Raw genomic sequence first — 19,867 nt, forward strand, 5'->3', positions numbered from 1 at the left:
AGTTGCACTGGGCTCTAGTGTTCTGAGAGAGGAAATCGAAATAGTCGAAGTCACACATATGTCTGGAGCACTGGAGTATTTTCCTCGATGCCGCGATTACAGCCTTTGAACAGGTTAACTAACATGCCGTCAGAAAATTCTCCGCTTCTTGATAATGAAGTTGTAAGTTTTAGCTCCGATCATGTTGTCATACCCTTCCTTTTCGCGACGCTCTTTGTAATTCCCCCACAAAAACGTACACGCTATTAGAGCTTATTAGCTTACTTTGTGTTTGGTCGTAGCCTGGAGTTCAACGCCAAGTAACCCGTAGAAGACGTTTGTCAGAAGCTGTGGACAATTCACGATCAGTATCAAGCGAGGTGAGTAGGACAAATCAAATAGGTTGTCTCATAGTCTTCAATATTCGAAACAAGATTAACAGCTTCCTTGGTATTAAAGTACCCAACTCAGATTTTATTTTTCTCTCTTTTTTGTAGAATGGCTCTCTATGTAATTCAGTGTCAGAACCAGGAAGTCTTCAAAAGATCTCATCGAAATATGAGGTACCGCAAATAATATATTTCCAAACCATAGGTTCAATGCTGTTGCATGTTGTTGAAGACACACAGTTTTAGCTATTGATAACATCACGCGGTGTCACATGTTTTGAATTTTACACTAGTGCATAGCCTAAAAAATATAATCATTAAAGTATGCTGATGCCAATGATCAAGATGTTTAATTCCGGGCATTATAACTTGGTTATGAATGACGTCAATGAGTATTGATGGGTAATCATTGAGTAATCATGATTATGCACTTATCAGCAGCCATCCAGGGGATCGACCCCGGAGAACTTCCGGGCAGTTTTGACTGATGGTCCCAAAGTGAGCATGTGTACCAAATAAAATGTTTTCAGCTTTGTGCAGACTTCTATAAGACGTGTAATCTTGTAGTCCTTAAATAATGAAGTTTTAGGCTGAGGTGTTGCTCTGTAAAATTTAAGCCGGCCCTTCCCCTTCCTGCCGCCAACCCCTTCCACCCCCTCACCTGGCTGTCTGGCAATTTTAAATACTTTTCTTGAGGAAACTGCAAATGCCCAAGACAGTCATGGAGTCATGCACAGCAGCTGTTAAACATTGTATTACAAATTAGGGATGTCCCCAGCCGTTTTGAAAGAGGGATTCCAACTAGCTTAAAGCTATTAAGGAGGCATGCCCATGTCATCTGCAGTAGATGACCAACCTCTTGACATTTTTTCCTTATATCTCAACCTTTTAAGATGAAAATGTAATAATAGTCAATGAAACCTTACCCTGGTTCTTGCACTTGTGCAAGAATTTTATTCCGGTACGAAATCTCACAACAGCATCATGTAACTGATTATAGGAGTGATTACTTATTTTGGTATACAATTGGCCTCCCAGTGGACTGGAATGGGTAGCAAATGTGGTAACTTTCCTTAATCCAAGATTTACTCTTCCAGTTTGGTTTCTGAATGAACTTGACTCTCTGTTTTGTTTTGAAAAAAAAAAAAAAACAATGTGATAAGAATGGCCAAAATGTTAATGGCCAATTCTATAAGAATTCTTTTAGATCTGAATTGCCTCTTTTGTGTACCTTACAACAGAGTTTAGATTATGATACTGCAGAAAATACTCTTTACTTCAAGGAACAGAAGTCTTATTCAGCAGAGGTAAGAACTGATTCTGCAGTACAGTTGAGAATAATAGTCTGAGTTATTTTGTCCCAGAAAGTATCCATACCCCCTTTTTTGAGGGTTTGCTGGAAGTTCCAGTGAAGTTACATACTTTTCCTGAAATTTTTACCTCAAATCCCCCCTCTCCCACCCTGTTTTCCCTGGAAAATCCATTGACAGGGTTCATATGGGACATAGAAAACTTGAAAAGTCATAAAGTTTAATGATTTCACTTTTAGGCCTCAGAAAGTCATGGCATTTTATTTATTCTTACTTGCTCTAATTTGCCATATTCTTGCTAACACTTCCTTGTCAGGCTACCTACAGACCTGGGGGGTGGGGGGGGGGGTACTTCTTTATAAGAGTAGAGGCTAATGGGGATGTGTCGCTGGATGGGGTCGCATTTTCACGACTTAATTGACTATAATGGGGTTGCATTTTCAATGGAGTTACTAGAATAGGGTCGCACATTTTCGGATTTTTAGGGGTAAGACAGTTCTTCATATTTACAGTTAGCAAACGTACCAGATCGTTTGTACTGCAGATGAAAAGTAACGTGTTCTTCGTTCAATCTTAAAATGGATCAATTCATAAAATAGAAAGTGACTAAGCTGGGATCACGAAAATTACATATTTGCCCAAAAGTGACTAAGATGGGGTCTATAAATGGCCACAGAAAAGACTGCAGTGGGGTAGGGGCTCTAAGAGGCCAGTGGCACATACCCAGCAATAATTAACCCAAGTCCCCCCCCCCCTTCCCCCGGGCCTACAGAAAAAGTTTTGTTTATTGGCCTCTCCAACAGCACTGTGTCCTTTCTGTTGTTGTTTTTTTTTTTTTACACAGGAACGACTGAAAATCAACATCAACAGATGGGTGGTCATGTTTATCATAGGATTCATAACTGGACTTATTGCATTTTCAATTGACTGTTTAATAATAATCATAGCTGACCAAAAGTATAGTCTCATAAAGGAATGTATCCTTTTTATATTAATTTTGCTTCCGGTAGCTTTGCATCAACAAAATTTAACTATAATGGAGTTAAGGAGTGGAACCTGATCCATAGAAAGAAATGTGAAAAACCCATTGTACTGAAAATAATAATATTACAATTCATTAACAGACAACTACAGAGTTGCACAGGGAATCCAGTTATTGATACACACAGACAGACAGACAGTTGTTAAAGTTCATGTTGCCGATTGAGTTAAGCTCCAGAGCAGGGATATTTTTTAGTTGGGCAGATGCTAAGTTTCCTGTTGCTGTCATCTTTGATTTGGGGAACAGAGAAAGATTGGGGAGAGTGAAAGTAGAGACTGTCCCCTTTGATTAGCTCCAACTCGTTTATTTATTTATTTATTTTTGGAATTCATTGTGGTAGTTACTTCAGCAAGTTATTTATTAAAGTAGCTGCATGTTCAAAAAAATGTCTGCATTACAGGCTACAGTTGAGGTGGATAAATCTAAATTAATAATTATTTTAATTCTGAAAAAATGCAAAAAAATAATTATTATTTTGTAATAACAAAATAATAAAATAATGTATTTGTTGATTGACTAACAATAATAATTAATGAAATATTTATCCCATTTTTTTTCAATATGTAAAGATCAATATTAGGAACTTAACTGCATCCTTGAAGATATTGACTGGTGTACCAGCGGTGACTGTATGACTGCTCCTTTCTCATTATGGGTTGCGCTTGATGTGCTCTTCGTCCTTATTGCAACTGTATTGGTTGTTTATGGAGAGGTACAGCTGCTTTTAAAATGGAGTGTTCCAAAAAAAATCCCAATACCCATTGTGGATGGAATGCTGGAAATTCATGTTGAAGGGGAGGGGACGTTAAAACCTCTAGAAACCCTTGCCAACTATAAAAATATCTCGCTATCTTACTTTGTCAAGAGGTGTGGATTTTTTCTGGAATAACCCAGTGGAATGGTGTACTGGTAAACATACTCATGAGACTGGCAGGATTGAGCCTCAAACATTCAATCAACTTTATAATATCAGTTTTTATTGGCCAAGGCCGGAAAAAACTAGCCTCTACTAATTGGTGATACCTATAATAATAGCTACAGTAAAACTACCATTAATAATAAACAATTATTAGACTTCTCTGTGTGATATTGTTTTTTCTTATTCTCACTTTGATAACTATTTGAACACCAAATTCAATAAAGTTGAAGCCTGACCACCAGTTTCATTAGCTCTTTAACTTATTGTGGTGACCTTTTGTTATATCTCCTGTAGTCTTACTGTACCTTCCAATAATATTATAGTGTTTTTATTTTGATATGATTTATTTTTTCAGCCTGTTGCAATCGGGAGTGGTATTCCTCAAATCAAGTGTTATCTCAATGGAGTACTCGTTCCTCATGTGGTACGACTTAAGGTATGTAGATTAGAAAGACGCAATAATTGCATAATTAGTACCTAACAGAGGGAGTAATCTTATAACTTCTTTTGTAAGGTACATACATTGTAAATTCAAAGCTTTGTGTAATTTTTTTAACAGTGAATTTTCTGACAGGGAGGGGATTTTGGTGGTGCTCTCTTTTCTCTCCAAGGAGGACTCCATATAAAAGTGACGGGGATGCTTGTCGTCTCGCTTGGGGAGTAAATTGCAGATTTTGATCTTTTTTAAGGGTGTGTGGGATGGAAAGTCACTTTATTTGCCCATTCAGGTATCGCTAAAAAAAAATATTTTTTTAGTATTTACTAAAAAAGCCATGACACTGACCACACAGAAATCTGATGAAGCATTCTATGTTAACATCTTTAGTGCAACAAAAAATTCTCTAGCTCTTATTTATATGTTTGTTTTAGTATGGTCTCCTTAAGGGTCAGTTTAAACTTGTGCCTCACCCAAATTCGTCTCCCTTAGGTATTTAATAGTTATTTTAATTTTCAGACAAGTATTCCCACCAGTCATATGGGAGTAACCTCTCTGGGACCCTCTAATTGAAGTCATTTCTAACAAGTATCGTAATGTTCTTCATTAGACCCTATTCTGCAAAGTAGTAGGTGTAATATTCTCAGTGGCGGGTGGCTTGGCTTGTGGCAAGGAAGGTCCAATGATTCATGCTGGTGCAGTAGTGGCTGCAGGTGTGTCTCAAGGAAGGTCTACAACATTCAACAAAGACTTGCACTTGTTTCATTATTTTCGTGAGGACCACGAAAAAAGAGATTTTGTTTCTGGAGGCGCAGCAGCTGGAGTGTCAGCAGCGTTTGGAGCTCCTGTTGGTAAGCCTTTCCATCATTTTAGTCATTTCTCTTCTCCATTGGGTGTGTCGTTTATCCGAGGGTGGCATTTATTCATAGTAATTTTGCTTCCATCTGCGGCATTTATTAGAGGGCAGTGTTTAATCGTGTAAATACGGTATTCTCAAGACCTTTATATAGTTAATTTTCTTTTAATGTGGACGCTAACAGGACGTGTCAAAGTGTCTGTATTACTGATCTGGGTGTCCTTATCAAGCAGGCTGTCATGGTATACATCTTCACAGACACCTGTTTTATCGACACCAAGGCTAAAGCATACAATTTTTTTCAGGAACAAACTGAAGAAACCTTGGCTCTTTCAAATAGTTTTGCACTAAAGTTTCAGTTTGCTCATTGCTTCAAAAGCTAATGATTTTGAATAATTCATGACTTTGCTTTCATTTTCAATTTGCAGCACAGCTAGATGCATATGGACTGTGTATTAACCAAACCTTAAAAACACTGCGCAGATCAGCAGTGTGTTTAAAGTGTCATTTAATTAATTTGTGGGAAAGCGCTTCATAGCACTTTCATAAAAATTTACCGTTTTTGCAAGTCTTGTAGATAAAAAGGGCATGAAGCATCTCGTTCTAATCTTGTGTAGATTATAACGAACAGCTAGTAAACGACAAGTAAAAGGAACACTTGGTCATGTGGTGTACAAACTGCCGTTTGCCGGTAACTTGATTCTAAATCCCTAACAACTTTATCAATATTTTTTAGAGCTCTAAAATGTCTTCGTTTCTTTTTAGGTGGAGTTCTTTTCAGTTTGGAAGAGGGAGCAAGCTTCTGGAATCAAAGCCTTACGTGGCGAATGTTTTTTGCTTCGATGGTATCAACATTTACTCTTAATGTTCTTTTATCAATTTACCATGGTTCTCCAATGGATCTCTCAAATCCTGGACTGATCAATTTTGGCTCCTTTGAGGTCAGTATACTCATACTGTTTCTAATGGGATTGCACTTGCAATGCTTAGAGATATATTATAAAAGATGTAGAAAGAACACTACAGCATGTATTGAAATGTCCATCGTGGCAGGTCTTCGAGGGTTTCACTTGCAACAAAAATATTCCTAGATTAGAAATGATTTTGCTTTTCTAAATTAAAGATACAGTTGTATCCTTGATTTAGAAAAACATAGAATTTGAACATGCTCTTATGTTTTTGCCAAGATTTTAGCGTGTATATTACGTATACAAAATTTACAGTGAGACGGAGATCCGAAGCAACACTGCATGCAGTTAAAAAAATCAGCTTGTTTATGAAGACTTATATATCTAGCAGTTTTTTGAAAACGAACCTTAAGCGAAACTTGCGGCCATTTGAATGAAAAAGAGCTAAAAGGCAGGTTTTTTCCGCTCAACAAGCTCGAAAATCACACTAGGAAAGGAGAAAAAGAGAGAGCAAGGAGGAAGAAAGGACGAGAACAAAAAAAGCAATGGCTGCACTCTTTTTTTTTTCAGTATTGGCAACTTTGGAGATAGTTTCTGCTGACGTTTTCAAAAATCCGGCCTGATGATTATAAAATGTTGAAAACAAATCAAAACTTTTTATTTTGGATAGAGTAACTGTAGCCCCATTTACAAGGGTCTGTACAAATTTTTGAACGGACAAAAACTTGCACAGATCGGCGTTTCGTTTACACGGAACCCGCGAAACCGTGCACGTTTTTGAACGGCAAACAGTACTGCATGCAATCTGTGACAAAATTTGCACAGTCCGTGTAAACGGGTTGCACAGGTTAAAAAATTCGTCCGTTCAAAATTTTGTGCAGACCCGTGCAAACGGGTTCTGTGAGTGACTGGTCCGTTTTCTGTTTGATCCCTAGGGACAGACCTATTTCAGTTATGAATTCCCTTTATTCTGTGTTATGGCAATTCTGGGTGAGTACGATAAGTATGAATGCGGGTCAAATTTTAATCTCCATTACCCACACATGTAAATTCTCAAGACTGGTCTTCATACTTTTTCTTGAAGAATAAGTTGAGAGAATTTGATACGTGATCAAAGCATTTTCCATGTGGTGATCGTTTTATTATCTCTCCCAACCTCTTCTCTTGATGATGAATTTCTATTGTTAAGAGAAAATTGATGTTGGTCGCTCTTGGAACTTAAGTGTTAAAACTTTTATTGCCAAGAACCGGTTCAAATATTAAGCATTGCTTAGACGATCCAATTTCATTTTCCAAAATACTGAAAACAATTGGTACAGACTGACTGTGGTTTTCAAAGGGTTAACATATTTATCCAACACGTTCTATTTTAAAATATATAATATAAGTTTTCATTTCTGCTGTTGTTTTTTAGGTGGTTTATTTGGGGCTCTTTTCAACGCCATCAATCACCATTTATCCATTTTCAGGATGAAGTAAGCATGTTTAATTTGATGTACTCTGGGTGCCAGAGACTTTTCATGCGCGGTTTCTGGTTTTGGTCAAGTCTTAAAAGTGACTCGCCGAAGGCCGAAGACGTGTGGGCCTGCGGCAGACGAAGCTCCTCGTCACACGCGAGAAAAAATCTCTGGTACCAAGGGTAAATTTGATGAGATAAGCTACTAAAATAATTACGACCTTTCATTTGGAATAACCTCCGGATCTCGGCCACGCCGGTTTTAGCTAATGTAGATTTGCAATCTATACAAAATTTCCATCTAGAAATTCTCTGTAAGTATCAAACGACCATTCCCTTAAAGGGGCTGTGACGTCAAGTTCATTTGGTTAACAATGCCAATTTCCAGGGGGGGGGGGGGGGGTGCGGCGGTTACTTGAGTTAATTTTTGCTGGGCGTGTGCCGCTGGCTTTTCAGAACCCCTACCCCATTATCGTCTATTCTGTGGCCAAATATAGACCCCATCTTAGTCACTTTTTTTTTTCTTTAAAACATTTCTTACGTTTCAACCCCATTATAGTCAATCCAGTCGTGAAAATGCGACCCCATCCATCACATCCCCAATAGCCTGTTACTAGGAAGTACCCCCGGGGGGGCCAATTCGCGTCCTTATTGGCTATATATAATAGAACTTGAAAAAATATTAGTGAGTGACAAAATTACAGTTTTTTGTGAATGTCTCCCAGGCATTATATCAACCGTTAGAAACAACAAAAATGAACTTTGAAAAACTGTTGATTAACAGGTTTTCAAGAACCACAATTGCAATCCTTTTCAGTCTTCTTCAAGTTTGTCCATCCTTGCCTCATTTTTTATTTGGTGTGTTATTTATACATTCTTTTAATGTTCTGCGCGGTTATTTCACTAAATTTAGTCTCAGTTCCCACTGTTTGAATTTTGATAAATTTCGTGATACAGCAGCTCCTTTAAAGTCCTTTTGCTTTCTCTCATACAGGTTTGTGACGAGCAACTGGGTTCGTGTTATTGAAGCTCTGATAGTTTCGACTTTGAGTGCTACTTCTGCGTTCGTGTTAATCTACTTCTACCATGACTGCAAACCCATAGGAGCCGCAAACATAACCAGACCACTGCAGGTACTGCTACTAATCGCAGAGCTCCACGCGCGTACAAGCAGAGCCCCATAGTTAAGAAAATGTGGTTATTATTCCATTTCCGTCCGATGAATTTTGGTAGTCACGTGACCGTACGTCCCTCCGTCCACCCTTCCTTCTGCACCACAGGGAAACCACTGTGAAAGCTCACACTTTCTAGCTACTGTCAGAGCCTGCAACCTGATATTGCACATCCATGTTGTGGTCAATTGACAGCTTTCAAAACAGGGTGTCCGCTGACCAGTATCACATAACTATATCGCGGGCTCGGGTGTGGACCCATCGATGGTACATCTTCTTTTGAAATTATCCACTGACAAGTTACTAGTTTTCAAATGATCGCAGGCTCAACTCCAAACGGATTTCTTTGCAATGGTTACAAGTTATTGGTTGAAGTAAATAAATATTTATTACTATAAATTTATCAACGAGAGCTTCGCCTTTAGCCTTGCCTTATCTATATACCGTATTTCATGAAATTTTGGCGACACGTTAATTTAGCGATTTTGAAAATCCTTTTTTAGCGGCATTTTAATTTTTCGTAAATTTTGGAATGTAAGTCACTTAATTTTCGCGATTTTACGAACTGAAACTTTAGCGAATGTGATAAAAATAATCATGAACGTCAAAGCTTCTTTTAAATCAAAATCATACAACGTTCTGATAATTTTGAACGAAACAAACGAAACTGCCACTGTACTGTCATACCTTAATGCTGTCCTCGCTTATATTTAAGGTACATTGTCACAGAAAACGGGAGCTTCTCTCCTTCACTCCCCTCCGCTTTCTCGTTTCTAGCTTCACTTATGACAGTAAATTTGGCGTAATAACCTGAGATCAATAGGAATTTCTCTCACACTACTTTTGTGCAATATTGCAAGCTAATGCAAGTTATATTTCACTTTCTTACTTTGTCTAGTTTTTCTGTGAGGATGGTGAATACAGTGCTATGGGAACATTAGTATTCAGCACACCCGAGGAGTCAATTAAAAACCTCTTCCATTTACCCGAAGGTACGCCAGAATAGCCAACGGGATCGCTTCGTGCTAGCTGGGATTTTTAACCTTTGATGTTGAATTTGAAACACATTTGTATTTTTTTTTCAAACTCCCAAGGTCAGATTTCGAAGAGTGTCATTATATACGCGGGATATATCGAAGCCATACTTTTAATTTTAATTGCGGGTTCTTGCCCATACTTGTGTTTGTTTCTACTGTTTCATTGCGCTGTTTTTCAAATCTGTTAACTCTTGGATCTTTGATTAGACGTTGTAAAGTTAAAACGGCTTTTGCAGGCTGAAAAGACGTTCGGATTTTCCAGCATGAGATTTTCTCTTACCTAGTTTCGTTATAACCTGAGGTGACTGTATTCTCATATTTTTTATGATACGACTATTTCCATATTAGGTTCGTACCATGTGACTACACTAGCTGGTTTCGCCCCAGTCTACTTTCTGTTAGCCACTTGGACCTACGGCTTGTTTGTTCCCAGCGGTCTTTTTGTGCCATGCATCTTAACCGGGGCGGCCTGGGGACGGCTGTTTGGGGTAGCTTTGAGAACCTGGTTTCCTAAAGGAACCTGGGGAGAACCTGGAAGTTATGCCTTGATTGGAGCGGCTGCAACTCTTGGTAAGCTGTTAAGTATTGCACAAACACTTGACAAACGGAACCAAAGTAGACTGTTTGTCTTATGTAACTCTAAAAATATGTTCGCTATTTTAACGTCCTCATGAGTGTAGTCTGGAATAGGACTGTTGTTGACAGTGACTGACGTTTTGACAACCTGTGCGGTAGTCACCTTCACAGTCAAAGTGAACTATATCACGTCAGTTGATGGTATGGTTATAGACCTGATTAGCCAGTAAGTCGCGATGTTATTGGTTTTCTGTCAATTAAGCCGAAATGTAATTGGCTATGAAGACTCTAAATGTGATTTATGCGTTTCTATCCTCGTTTTGCCAAAGTTACAATTGTCGTTTATTTTTAAGTCAAATTGTCGGTTGTCCATTCATTCTATCGTTATCAGTTTTGCCGACTTGAGTCCGTTTGTAAGTGACGGTAAATGCTGAGTTTGATTCAGTGGCGTTTGTCCTAAGTTAGTGAGCCAGCTTTAGTCAGTGAGTCGTTGATAGTAGCCTGTAAAATACGTAATGCATGTCGCAGAGTCCCAATCGATTTGATATTTCGCCCGGTCTGTAAATGGTGGTCAGCAATGTGATTGTTGACATCATCATTTCTTGTCGCTCGTTCTTGTTCAGTCGCTCGTTTGTGTTCCATTTGTGTTAAGCATTCAGCCGTGAAGGTTGAGTAAGAAGTTGTTCTCCCGGCTGTTCATGCACGGTAGTCTAGTGCCACTCAGCACGCCACTGGGCAAGTCTTCTAACATGCGTCTAAACGTTTCGTCTGAACTTCGTGCGCTGTATTTTCTACGAGTATACTCCACGCTGTGTATTAGATCACAAGGTTGTCAGGACTGTAGCCAGTCGAAATCTCTTACCAAACCAATGTAAAAAAATGCATTTGTAGTGTATAGCCGCAGTAGTACCACATTTTTTTTCCGTAAGGCATACACAAAACCTTTCTTGCTTGAGCGTTACGGAAAACAGCCTCCCTTCTATTGACCACAGGTCAAGAAGCGTGTTTTGTTATAAGCTGCCTAACGGTTTTTTGCTCTTTTCTCGCTTTCCTTACAGGTGGTGTTGTCCGAATGACAATCAGTCTGACTGTTATATTGATGGAAGCGACTGGAAACATCAGCTTTGGTATTCCTATAATGCTTGTCCTTATGATCGCCAAATGGGTCGGAGATTTCTTTAACGAGGTGAGAATTTGAGCATGTGCGTTTACAACAAAAACGAAACATTTGTATCTTCAGTTTCCCCCAATTTAGCTAGCGGGAGGTTTTTTTTTTCAATTCTTCATTTCTTTTCACACGTCTGCTTCACTGTAGTCTTAGGTGTGCGTTGATAGTGCTTATGAAATCCTATTTGTCGTTTGCAGGCACGCCTGTGACAGGCGTTCGAAAGAAAATGAAGCGTGGGGGGGGGGGGGAGGGGAGGGGAGATTCGGTGCGTGAGAGAAAAGGTATTCCCCGTCCCTCTTCCACTTCAAACTGGTGTCACCCAGGCTATGAAAAAACCGACTTGTCGTCCCCAAGTGGACAATAGGTTATTCACTGGTATCTTAGCATCCATTTTTCTTGACTCCTTATCCTTTGGCCTAGCCTTTTCCAGACGTTCAGATAACAGAGAGCAAACTAAAATGGGGCGCGAAGAAAATGAACACGAGGGAGGGGAGATAGAGGAAAGAGAGTCCTACAGGCGTTCCCACGACGCTCTTCCGAGTCCTCCCTCTGCTTTTCCTTGCTTTCTTTACCCCGCGCCACTCCCTACTATCTGAAGGCTTGGAACAGGCTACCTTAGGCCTTTCTTTTTATCCCATTTCTCTTTTTCCCTTCGGCGAGATCCGTTCCAGTTGTTACGAGGGCTTTTTCCCTTCTTTTCGTTTCCACCACCTCTAAACAAGGTATCAAATGTGAATTATTTACTTACTCTCCTCAGGGTTTATATGATATCCATGTCAAGTTACAAGGTGTTCCGTTACTCGGCTGGGAGGCTCCTGTAATGGCTGTTGGAATGAATGCAAGGTAATCCTACAGCACTACTTTGTTACTGGCCCCTTGCTCGCACACCGGATTTCGAATGAAATCCATCATTCACTTTCCAAACGTCCTGGCGACTTTTATGAGGGATACTTTGAACTTCATAATAAAATCGGAGCCAAGATCTGGAACACGCTTCCGCTGACCCTGAGGAGCGAGCATGATTTAAACAAGTTTGTTTTGGTTTGGCCTAAAAAGGCACTTTAGATCCAAGCCAAATTGAGCCTCCAGTACTTTCTCTTTACTTAGTTGTTCCATTTTTTTATCTGTTATTGTTTTTTGTGTTGTTTTTTCTTTTCATCAGGGCCCCATTCAAACCAGCCTCGCTAAACTGGGCACCCCTGGCTAAATATTGTTCAAAATTAAAAAAATAAGGAAAAAAAGGAAATTAACCCCACATATATACAGCTTAACGTTTTTCGACGACATGGGAAGGATATTTTTAGCTAAAAAAATTAAACGAAAACACAGTTGTAGATTGGTGTTCTGCTTATAAAATACCTTATCAAGACTCTGTTTGGAAAAGCACACTCTGTCCGAGTTGATATCGAGGCGAAAACATCACGGCACGGGGTCATGGCAGAAGCATGATAACTCTGATTTAGTAGATAACGAGTCGTTTGAATCAAAGGTAAACCCAATCAAATTAACATGCCAAAAGTTTCCAGTCACTGAATGAAATCCTTTGCTCCCAAAATAAAATTTAAGGAGAAATGCAAATTTCTCTGGGCCTAATACAAAAACACTACGGTAATGTGTAGTAATGTATCGTGCGAATGTGCTGTCAAACGAGGTTTTGTTAGAATGGTCACAGAATAGGATTTCCACAGACAAAAGCGTTAGACCTTCATTACCAGTAACCGCGGTCCATTGTTTGTGGGAAGTACTTCTGAAGTACCCATTTGATTTTGATATTTTCCCATTCTTGTCTGTCAGTAAGTTCTCGTTTGACATAAATTTATTCGCAATTTTTGTTTGTTCATTTTTTCAGTGATATTATGAGTAGACAAGTTGTTTGTTTTAACACAGTGGAGAAGGTAAGTACCTTGTGTGAGTTTTTTTATGTTTCATTGCTTTATTTTCACGTCTATTGCTGTGGTGCAGAATCGGATGTGGGGAGTATCAACCCCGGAGATCCCCGGAGGGGAACTCAGGGGAAGTTTGGGTAGAGATGTACCGCCGAGGCGAAAAATGTCGTTTATTTCGCTACCCTGTTCAAGACAAGAGACCAACAAGAGACCTCATTCAGTGACCCTGATTCATGTTGCTTCGCATACAGAATTAAGTAATTTTTAAAACTAGCATCATGAAATTAGTTTTTTTTAAGGGGGGGGGGGGGGTTGGTGGGGAAGTGTTGGTACCACACATGTAGACCGTTCGTCACCATCTTTACACTCTTTGTTGTAACAATTTTGTTAACGCTGGGGTGCACTGATAGTAGTCGTTACGATACATCGTCCTGTGTGACATCGCTTCACCCTACAATATGTGAAATTGAGTCTTGAGTCCTGAGTTTGCTTACAAAAATCAGTATCTGCGATCGCTGATGTGTGCAATTTTGAATGTGTGTGCAGACAGACGGACTATCTTTGCGACTTTTCAGTGACTTTGATTACTTGCAATTACTGTATTTACTGTCAGGTTGGCCGAATAGTTGACGTGTTAAAGGATAAACGCTCACACCACAACGGTTTTCCTGTTGTCGATTGCCCTGACTCGAGTGACAAGGAGGTAAACTTTTTGTCCTTTTTTTGTGATGTTATGAAATTGGCAGAAGTGGTATGGTTTACGTGAAACTAACGTTGTCATTTTTAGCGATTCTTGACACAAAAACCCCCACCACCAAAAACAGCTCCGTCCGAAAGAGAGAGGAATGTCGCTTTTTAAAGATTAATGCAAAAGCTATGACCGAGCAACTTTATTTCCGCAAATCAGTCCCCGGCGTAGCGTTTTCAGAGTCAATTACGGCAACAATAATTTCTTCGTTGAATTTTTAATCACGGCAAGGATTACTTAACTTTGCTGTTTTCAGTTTGTAAAACTTCCGTGCCATCATATAATAAACTAGGGACAAAAAAAACTGGGGGTGGTTAGCCCTTCGGATTTCACCAAGCCGTTCCTTATCAGGAGGCCCGCTAGGTATCTCCCATTCGTTCCGGCTTTAGTATGTGGGATCAGAAATCCCAGCTGGTACCTGTCAAAGTCCCTATTTAAATGACTACGGAAGGCCCATCTTATCCATGTGGGAGCCATTTAGTGTTTTTTCTTTTGTATTCTCCATCGCGAAGTCTATTGAAGCGTGAAATTCACGGTGTATCGATAAATCAATAACTCTTAACTGCAATTCGACTATTGTCAGCGGCTTAAGTCAATTACTTACCATTGAATTACGGTTTCTGATATTACGCATGCGCATTGTGTCAAAAAGTTTCGGCAAACTCGGCCATTTAATCCAAGCCTTGCATACAGGAGCAAATATATTAAAAACGTTGTAGAAAGCCAAAGACAAATTTAAACATTTTTTATTGTGCTTTTTTTTTTTTTGAGGTTGAAATAAAATGCCAAATTGGGTCTTTAAAAAAAGACAGCAAAACACTAATTTTAACAGCCCATGTCCTGGTTAAGTTAACTGTGGTTCTGAATTCAGCCCCTCGCAAACATTGAACGTCAGCAATGCAAAATAGTAGTCTTTCAGGGAGTGGATAATAAGATGTTTACATGTACATGAACCGTGGTTAATTACTTGGCTTGCACGTAGCCATTAACAAGACGGTCTTTCTTTGTAACATGTTAGGATAGTGGAAGTGCTAGCAGTAAAGCAACATTTGGGACATATCGTGGCTTAATCTTGAGATCACAGCTTATTATTCTTCTTAAATCGAAGGTGAGGTTGAAAATTTGTTCTTGTTACTGTCGTTGTGGTTCTTTCGTCTTAAAAATTCCTGACCACAATTAAAGATTGCCGTAGGCACAGAACACAGCCCTTTCTCAGCGGCGCGTCGAGGTTTACATCAAGTACAGGGTATCGCTCTATCACGTATTTGTATGCATTTTTGATTGCTTTCATTCTAGAAGAGAGCGGTACATTCCAAATTTTTGCTCCGTTATTCCGCAGGTTACGTGAACGCACCCGCAACTTATTAGAATGCTTCACTGCGCAAATTACATTACCTTTCTAGTCATTCTAAGCAATGACCGCGATTTTCCAACTTCTGACAACCACTTCGTCTAAAGTTTTCTTATGTTGCCTTGGCTTCTGTTTTTTCTACAGACGTTCGCGGAAGGCAACCCACCGAGGTGTAAAAATAAATTAACCCTGAAAGACTTTAGGGATGCTTACCCAAGATTTCCGCCTATTCGGGTACGTATAGCCCACGTCCTAACCCCAATTCCAGCGCTCTGACTTCTCGACCACGCTAACTACCTCATTTAGCAATTGAGTTTAGTGACTGTGTTTTTGCTTTTACTCTAGAACGTTAGTATATCTCAGAAGGAAAGAGAATGTTATATGGACCTGAGGCCTTATTTAAACCCATGTCCTTACACATTATATGCGGTAAGTTATGATTTATTTTTCTTTAAGCGACCAAATTAAGAAAAGTGTTCGAAATTCCACATTGAAATTATTTTAACACAGTAGGATCCTCGGCATGCCTAGTTATACCATTTGTTTTTTGTCCTGAGACTCTTCCATAAGTTAGCGTCGCAAACAAAACTAAAAGAAACTACGTGTTCTTTATTTGGCTTGTCATTTTTCTTGGGGACAGGTTCTGCGAACACCTCAGATCTGTCTCAAAGAAAGCTGACCTACCCTTTGCTAAACATTTTTCCTCCCCCGGTCACACAACAGATGATATGATGGTAGCTGTTGTTCGAGCGGGTCTTCACAACACCAGGGACAGACGTAGAGCGTAGGGCCGCCTAATTTTTAAATGCAAAACTCTACAGCCGCGCGGCATAAACATTGACTTCAATTTTATTTGAGCGAACTCTTCCAGCGCGCGCTTCAAATGTTGCCACATTTGAATAAAATGACGCGCGTTCAGTGTAACGGCATCTTCCACTGATGAAGGGACAGTAGTCCCGAAACGTCTGGATTTTCAAACACTTTAGCGCTAAGAACACAAAGACAAATTTTAATTGTCATTTCTCTCGCCTGGGACCAGGTTAACTCTTCATCTGTTATTGCGACAAATCTAAAAATTATAGACAGTTCTTACTGTTACAAAGCTACCAAAGTTCCAGCCTGCCAGTAGAACCTTTCTTTCTCTTGCTCGATTTTGTCGTACTTGAGAAAGACTCTGTATGAATCGAGAAAATGAATCGAGTAAGATTTTTGTTGAGCATGCGCGGCATGTTCCTAGGATGTAGTTTCGAACCCAGGCCTAATAGCCGTGCGCTTGCTACGGCGGGCTCGGTTATGGCCATCGGTTTATCAATGAATGGATGCTTGCACTCGAAAAAAACAGTTTTTCGAGAGAGGACAAGGTTGACTAGTCCAGAAGTTTGAGCTTTGGTGACCTCGAAGGCTTGCTTGACGTGATTCAGGAAGAGCATCCTTTCTTCCTCCTCACTCAAGAAGGCAAAAGGAGGCTGTACTCCCACTTTGCCAAAGTTCGTGCACTTCCCGCCCCCAGAATATTAGGGAGCTTAAGCAAAGACGTTTTTGAGCGACGCTTGTCAACCGGAAGTGAGGCCTTCTCCCTTTTTATCTGCTTTGGTGCTAACAAATTTGTATTGCTAAGTTTCTTTTCTCTTATTAAGACGATTTACAGGAGAGTTTGAACCAAACCACTGCCCAATGACGCAAAAAGTCCACTTCCGTCCGTCGCTCAAAAACACCGTTGCTTAAGCTCCCTATTTTTAGAACGGGAACCTCTCTATAACGAACATTTCGCTTTGTCCTAAAGAGTGACATTCATTCAATCCCTACCTTCACAATACGCACACCTCTACGAAACGAGGCACAACGTCTCAGATACGGAAAATTTGTTAGAATGATACCAAAAGTCATACAGTCCCTACCGTTTTGATAAAGACAGGAGAGATGGGTTCGTGATAAAGAAAATTCGTAGGTGCCTTGGGTAGGCCTTTCACAGTAATTTTTAGGTATTTATTATAACTCCGAAAACGGAGTAAAGATTTTAGGTGCAGGATAGCCCCATTTATGGGGTTACTTTAACCCCTATTTTAACTCCAAATTTGGGGTCATTTTTACTCCTGAAAAACAGTTCTTGGGGTTAATTTTACTCCTTTGTTGTTTTTACTCTTTTTGGAGTTACTTTAACTCTGAAACTGGAGTAAAACTTTTAGGTACAGGATAACTCCTTTTTGGGGGTTATTTTAACTCCTCAATATCTGGGGTGATTTTTAATCCCCAAAAAGGGTTCTTTAAACTAAAATAACTCCCCCCAAAAATAACGCCATTGGTAAGGAGTTAAATTAACCCCACAAGGGGAGGTTAATATAACTCCTTTAAAATTTGTTTGATTGTTTGTTTCTTCAGAATGCTTCTCTGACACGAGCGTTTAGATTATTCAGGGCCTTGGGACTAAGGCACATCGTGGTGATAGATGAAAACAACAAGGTGGGTGGTCTGCCTTTGGGAACTAAACTGTGGTTCCATTTAGTTTGTTTTCTGGTCGTAAGAAGGTTTCTATTTTATGGTGCTTCAAACTATTACAATAGAACCCGGTTAATACGGACAACTCCAAGGGGGCATGCCACAGTTTCCCTGTTATCCGGTTCTCCGTATTCATGTAGCAGACAAAGAGGAAGAAGGTTCCTGGGTGGAAACAATGATTGTAGGAAAAAGCCAAGGAAAACGTGTTAGCAGAGACAGAACACTTTATTAAAAGGCTTCAATACAAGGGTCAAACTCGAGAAGAAAGACGGACTTATCAAAATCAAACATGTCGTGCTGTTTTGCTGCTGTTTTTTTACAGTAAAAAAAAATCGTATTAAACCATAGAAATCTGTCATTATTTGAACAGTGTTCAATCTCTACAATTAGCATATGATTGTGACTAGGAAAATAGAAAGTGCGTGGGAAACCAGTATCCGTCGGTAAAGCGGGGTTGACGATATATAAGAGTTTGTGACTTGGGACACAGGAAATTGTCCGTGGTCCGTATTAACCGGTGTCCGTATTAAGTGGGTGTCTGTAGAGCGGGGTTCCACTGTATGATGATCTGATGCGCTTGTTTCCTGTGACAGGTTGTTGGAATAGTAACAAGGAAAGATATCGCTCGTTATCGAATGTGGAGTCATCGCGGTCAGATTGGCTTAGAGGAAGTACACGTCTTGGAAACAAACACCGTGTAACATTTTTAAAAGTTTTAAATCACACTGTGGTCAGTCGAAAATGTAACCAAATGATTAAACCTCTCCGACACAGGACCCGAGAACAGTATGAGGTTAGAGTAGACTGACTGTGGTCTATTGCTGTGAGATCAACTGCGAATACAATTACGAAAGAAGAAACAGAGTTTAACAATATGAAGGAGGAGTTTACCATGTACTTCTAGGAAACTGAACAATTTAAAAATCTGATCGAGGTGCTGTGAATCGTCGTTTTTGACCTTATTTTAAACGGCCATTGAAGTATGTAAGGTCAAAAATGTGTTCTTCAAGGTGTGCTGATAAGGAGTTCTATTCCGGTCTGAAGAATCGCATCTCTCTTAAAAAGACGTGGTGGCGTAGTGGCCGGGCGATTTGTAGGAGCGGGTTCAGGCATTGTCGTCAAGTTGTTTGTACCTGTTAGATAAGAAACTTTGCCCCACCTCCACCCAAGGCTATAAATGGATACCCATCCGGAGTAGTGGGGGGGGGGGGGGGGAAGGAGAGGGATAGCCATACTCCTAGGTGCTTCATGCAACACAAACCGGGTTTAGCTCTTCCCGTTTGGGTCTTCTTTGCTCTTGTCAACTTAAAAGAAGTGATCAGTGCAAATACATCATGAAGGTTTCATTACAGACGAAAACATTCGAAGCATCTTTCATAGACTGTTTACAGTCTCCTATCCTTTCGTAAGATCGTAAGAATCGGGCGCCTATCTTGACGATCTTACCGAAAAATAGGGGACTGTGAACAGTCATATCGTTCAGGGCGGAATACACAGGCTACTAGAAAGTACCACACTAAAGCTTTCGTTTTAATGGCCACTCCTTTAGACTGCTCATCAAATGAGGCAAAAGTCGGAACCACCCTTTTACAGCGTAATTCGATAAGCAACACCCGCCGTGGGTACTGCGATTGAAAATATAGGGCGCTTACCATTTGTAAGAACCAGCTGATCAGACCAGTCCAGTCATGAGGAGAATTCCACTACCTATCAGGACTATCCAGCCCGATCAGTTTATAGTATTTCTAAATGGTATAAATGGCAGTGATGGGTTTAAGTAAAAATTTAGAGAAAAGAATATTTCATTTTCAATATGACTGGGCCGGCCGACTAGTTCTGACGTTTGGAAAGCGCCCTAATTTTAGGGGTTAATTTTACTCTCTATAGACTCTGTCAGAAGATAACACTGTGTATTTTGCGTTGATGAAAAAAGTGTACCGTTTTTATTCCCTGTGTTTCTTCTTATTTTACTTGCATAGGGACGGAGGACTAAATGGTATGTACAAAACAAGTTTGATCGCTTATTGTACAAAGCAATGTGTCTAAAGAGACAAATTAGTGACAAATGCAACGTTAACAGATGTTAATGATATTTATATTTTTAAAAAAAAGAATTAGCCGAAATTCATGAGTTTAAA

General features: G+C 39.8%; 1 protein-coding gene across 1 annotated transcript; it reads left to right on the forward strand.

Annotated features, from left to right (window-relative positions):
• The first annotated feature begins 35 nt into the window (after nucleotides 1–35).
• Nucleotides 36–18,930, forward strand: LOC140941122 (H(+)/Cl(-) exchange transporter 7-like). Its single transcript, XM_073390087.1, has 23 exons — nucleotides 36–162; nucleotides 282–359; nucleotides 477–542; nucleotides 1,610–1,675; nucleotides 2,523–2,655; nucleotides 3,323–3,432; nucleotides 3,995–4,075; nucleotides 4,686–4,926; nucleotides 5,697–5,872; nucleotides 6,775–6,829; nucleotides 7,254–7,314; nucleotides 8,290–8,428; nucleotides 9,366–9,459; nucleotides 9,853–10,074; nucleotides 11,139–11,266; nucleotides 12,006–12,091; nucleotides 13,098–13,143; nucleotides 13,748–13,837; nucleotides 14,901–14,990; nucleotides 15,378–15,467; nucleotides 15,579–15,662; nucleotides 17,613–17,693; nucleotides 18,323–18,930. The coding sequence occupies exons 1-23, from the start codon at nucleotides 88–90 to the stop codon at nucleotides 18,428–18,430; spliced, it is 2,400 nt and encodes a 799-aa protein (XP_073246188.1). The 5' UTR covers nucleotides 36–87; the 3' UTR covers nucleotides 18,431–18,930.
• The last annotated feature ends 937 nt before the right edge of the window (nucleotides 18,931–19,867 follow it).

The sequence above is a fragment of the Porites lutea genome, chromosome 6, assembly GCF_958299795.1.
Source record: "Porites lutea chromosome 6, jaPorLute2.1, whole genome shotgun sequence".
NCBI lineage: Eukaryota > Metazoa > Cnidaria > Anthozoa > Scleractinia > Poritidae > Porites > Porites lutea.

Excerpts from the sequence above, each read along its gene's own strand:
- LOC140941122 (XM_073390087.1), top strand. The coding sequence starts at position 88 with ATGCCGCGATTACAGCCTTTGAACAGGTTAACTAACATGCCGTCAGAA. Across the intron at positions 11,267-12,005 it reads TCGGAGATTTCTTTAACGAG|GGTTTATATGATATCCATGT; the intron begins GTGAGAATTTGA and ends TACTCTCCTCAG. Across the intron at positions 15,468-15,578 it reads CAAGATTTCCGCCTATTCGG|AACGTTAGTATATCTCAGAA; the intron begins GTACGTATAGCC and ends CTTTTACTCTAG.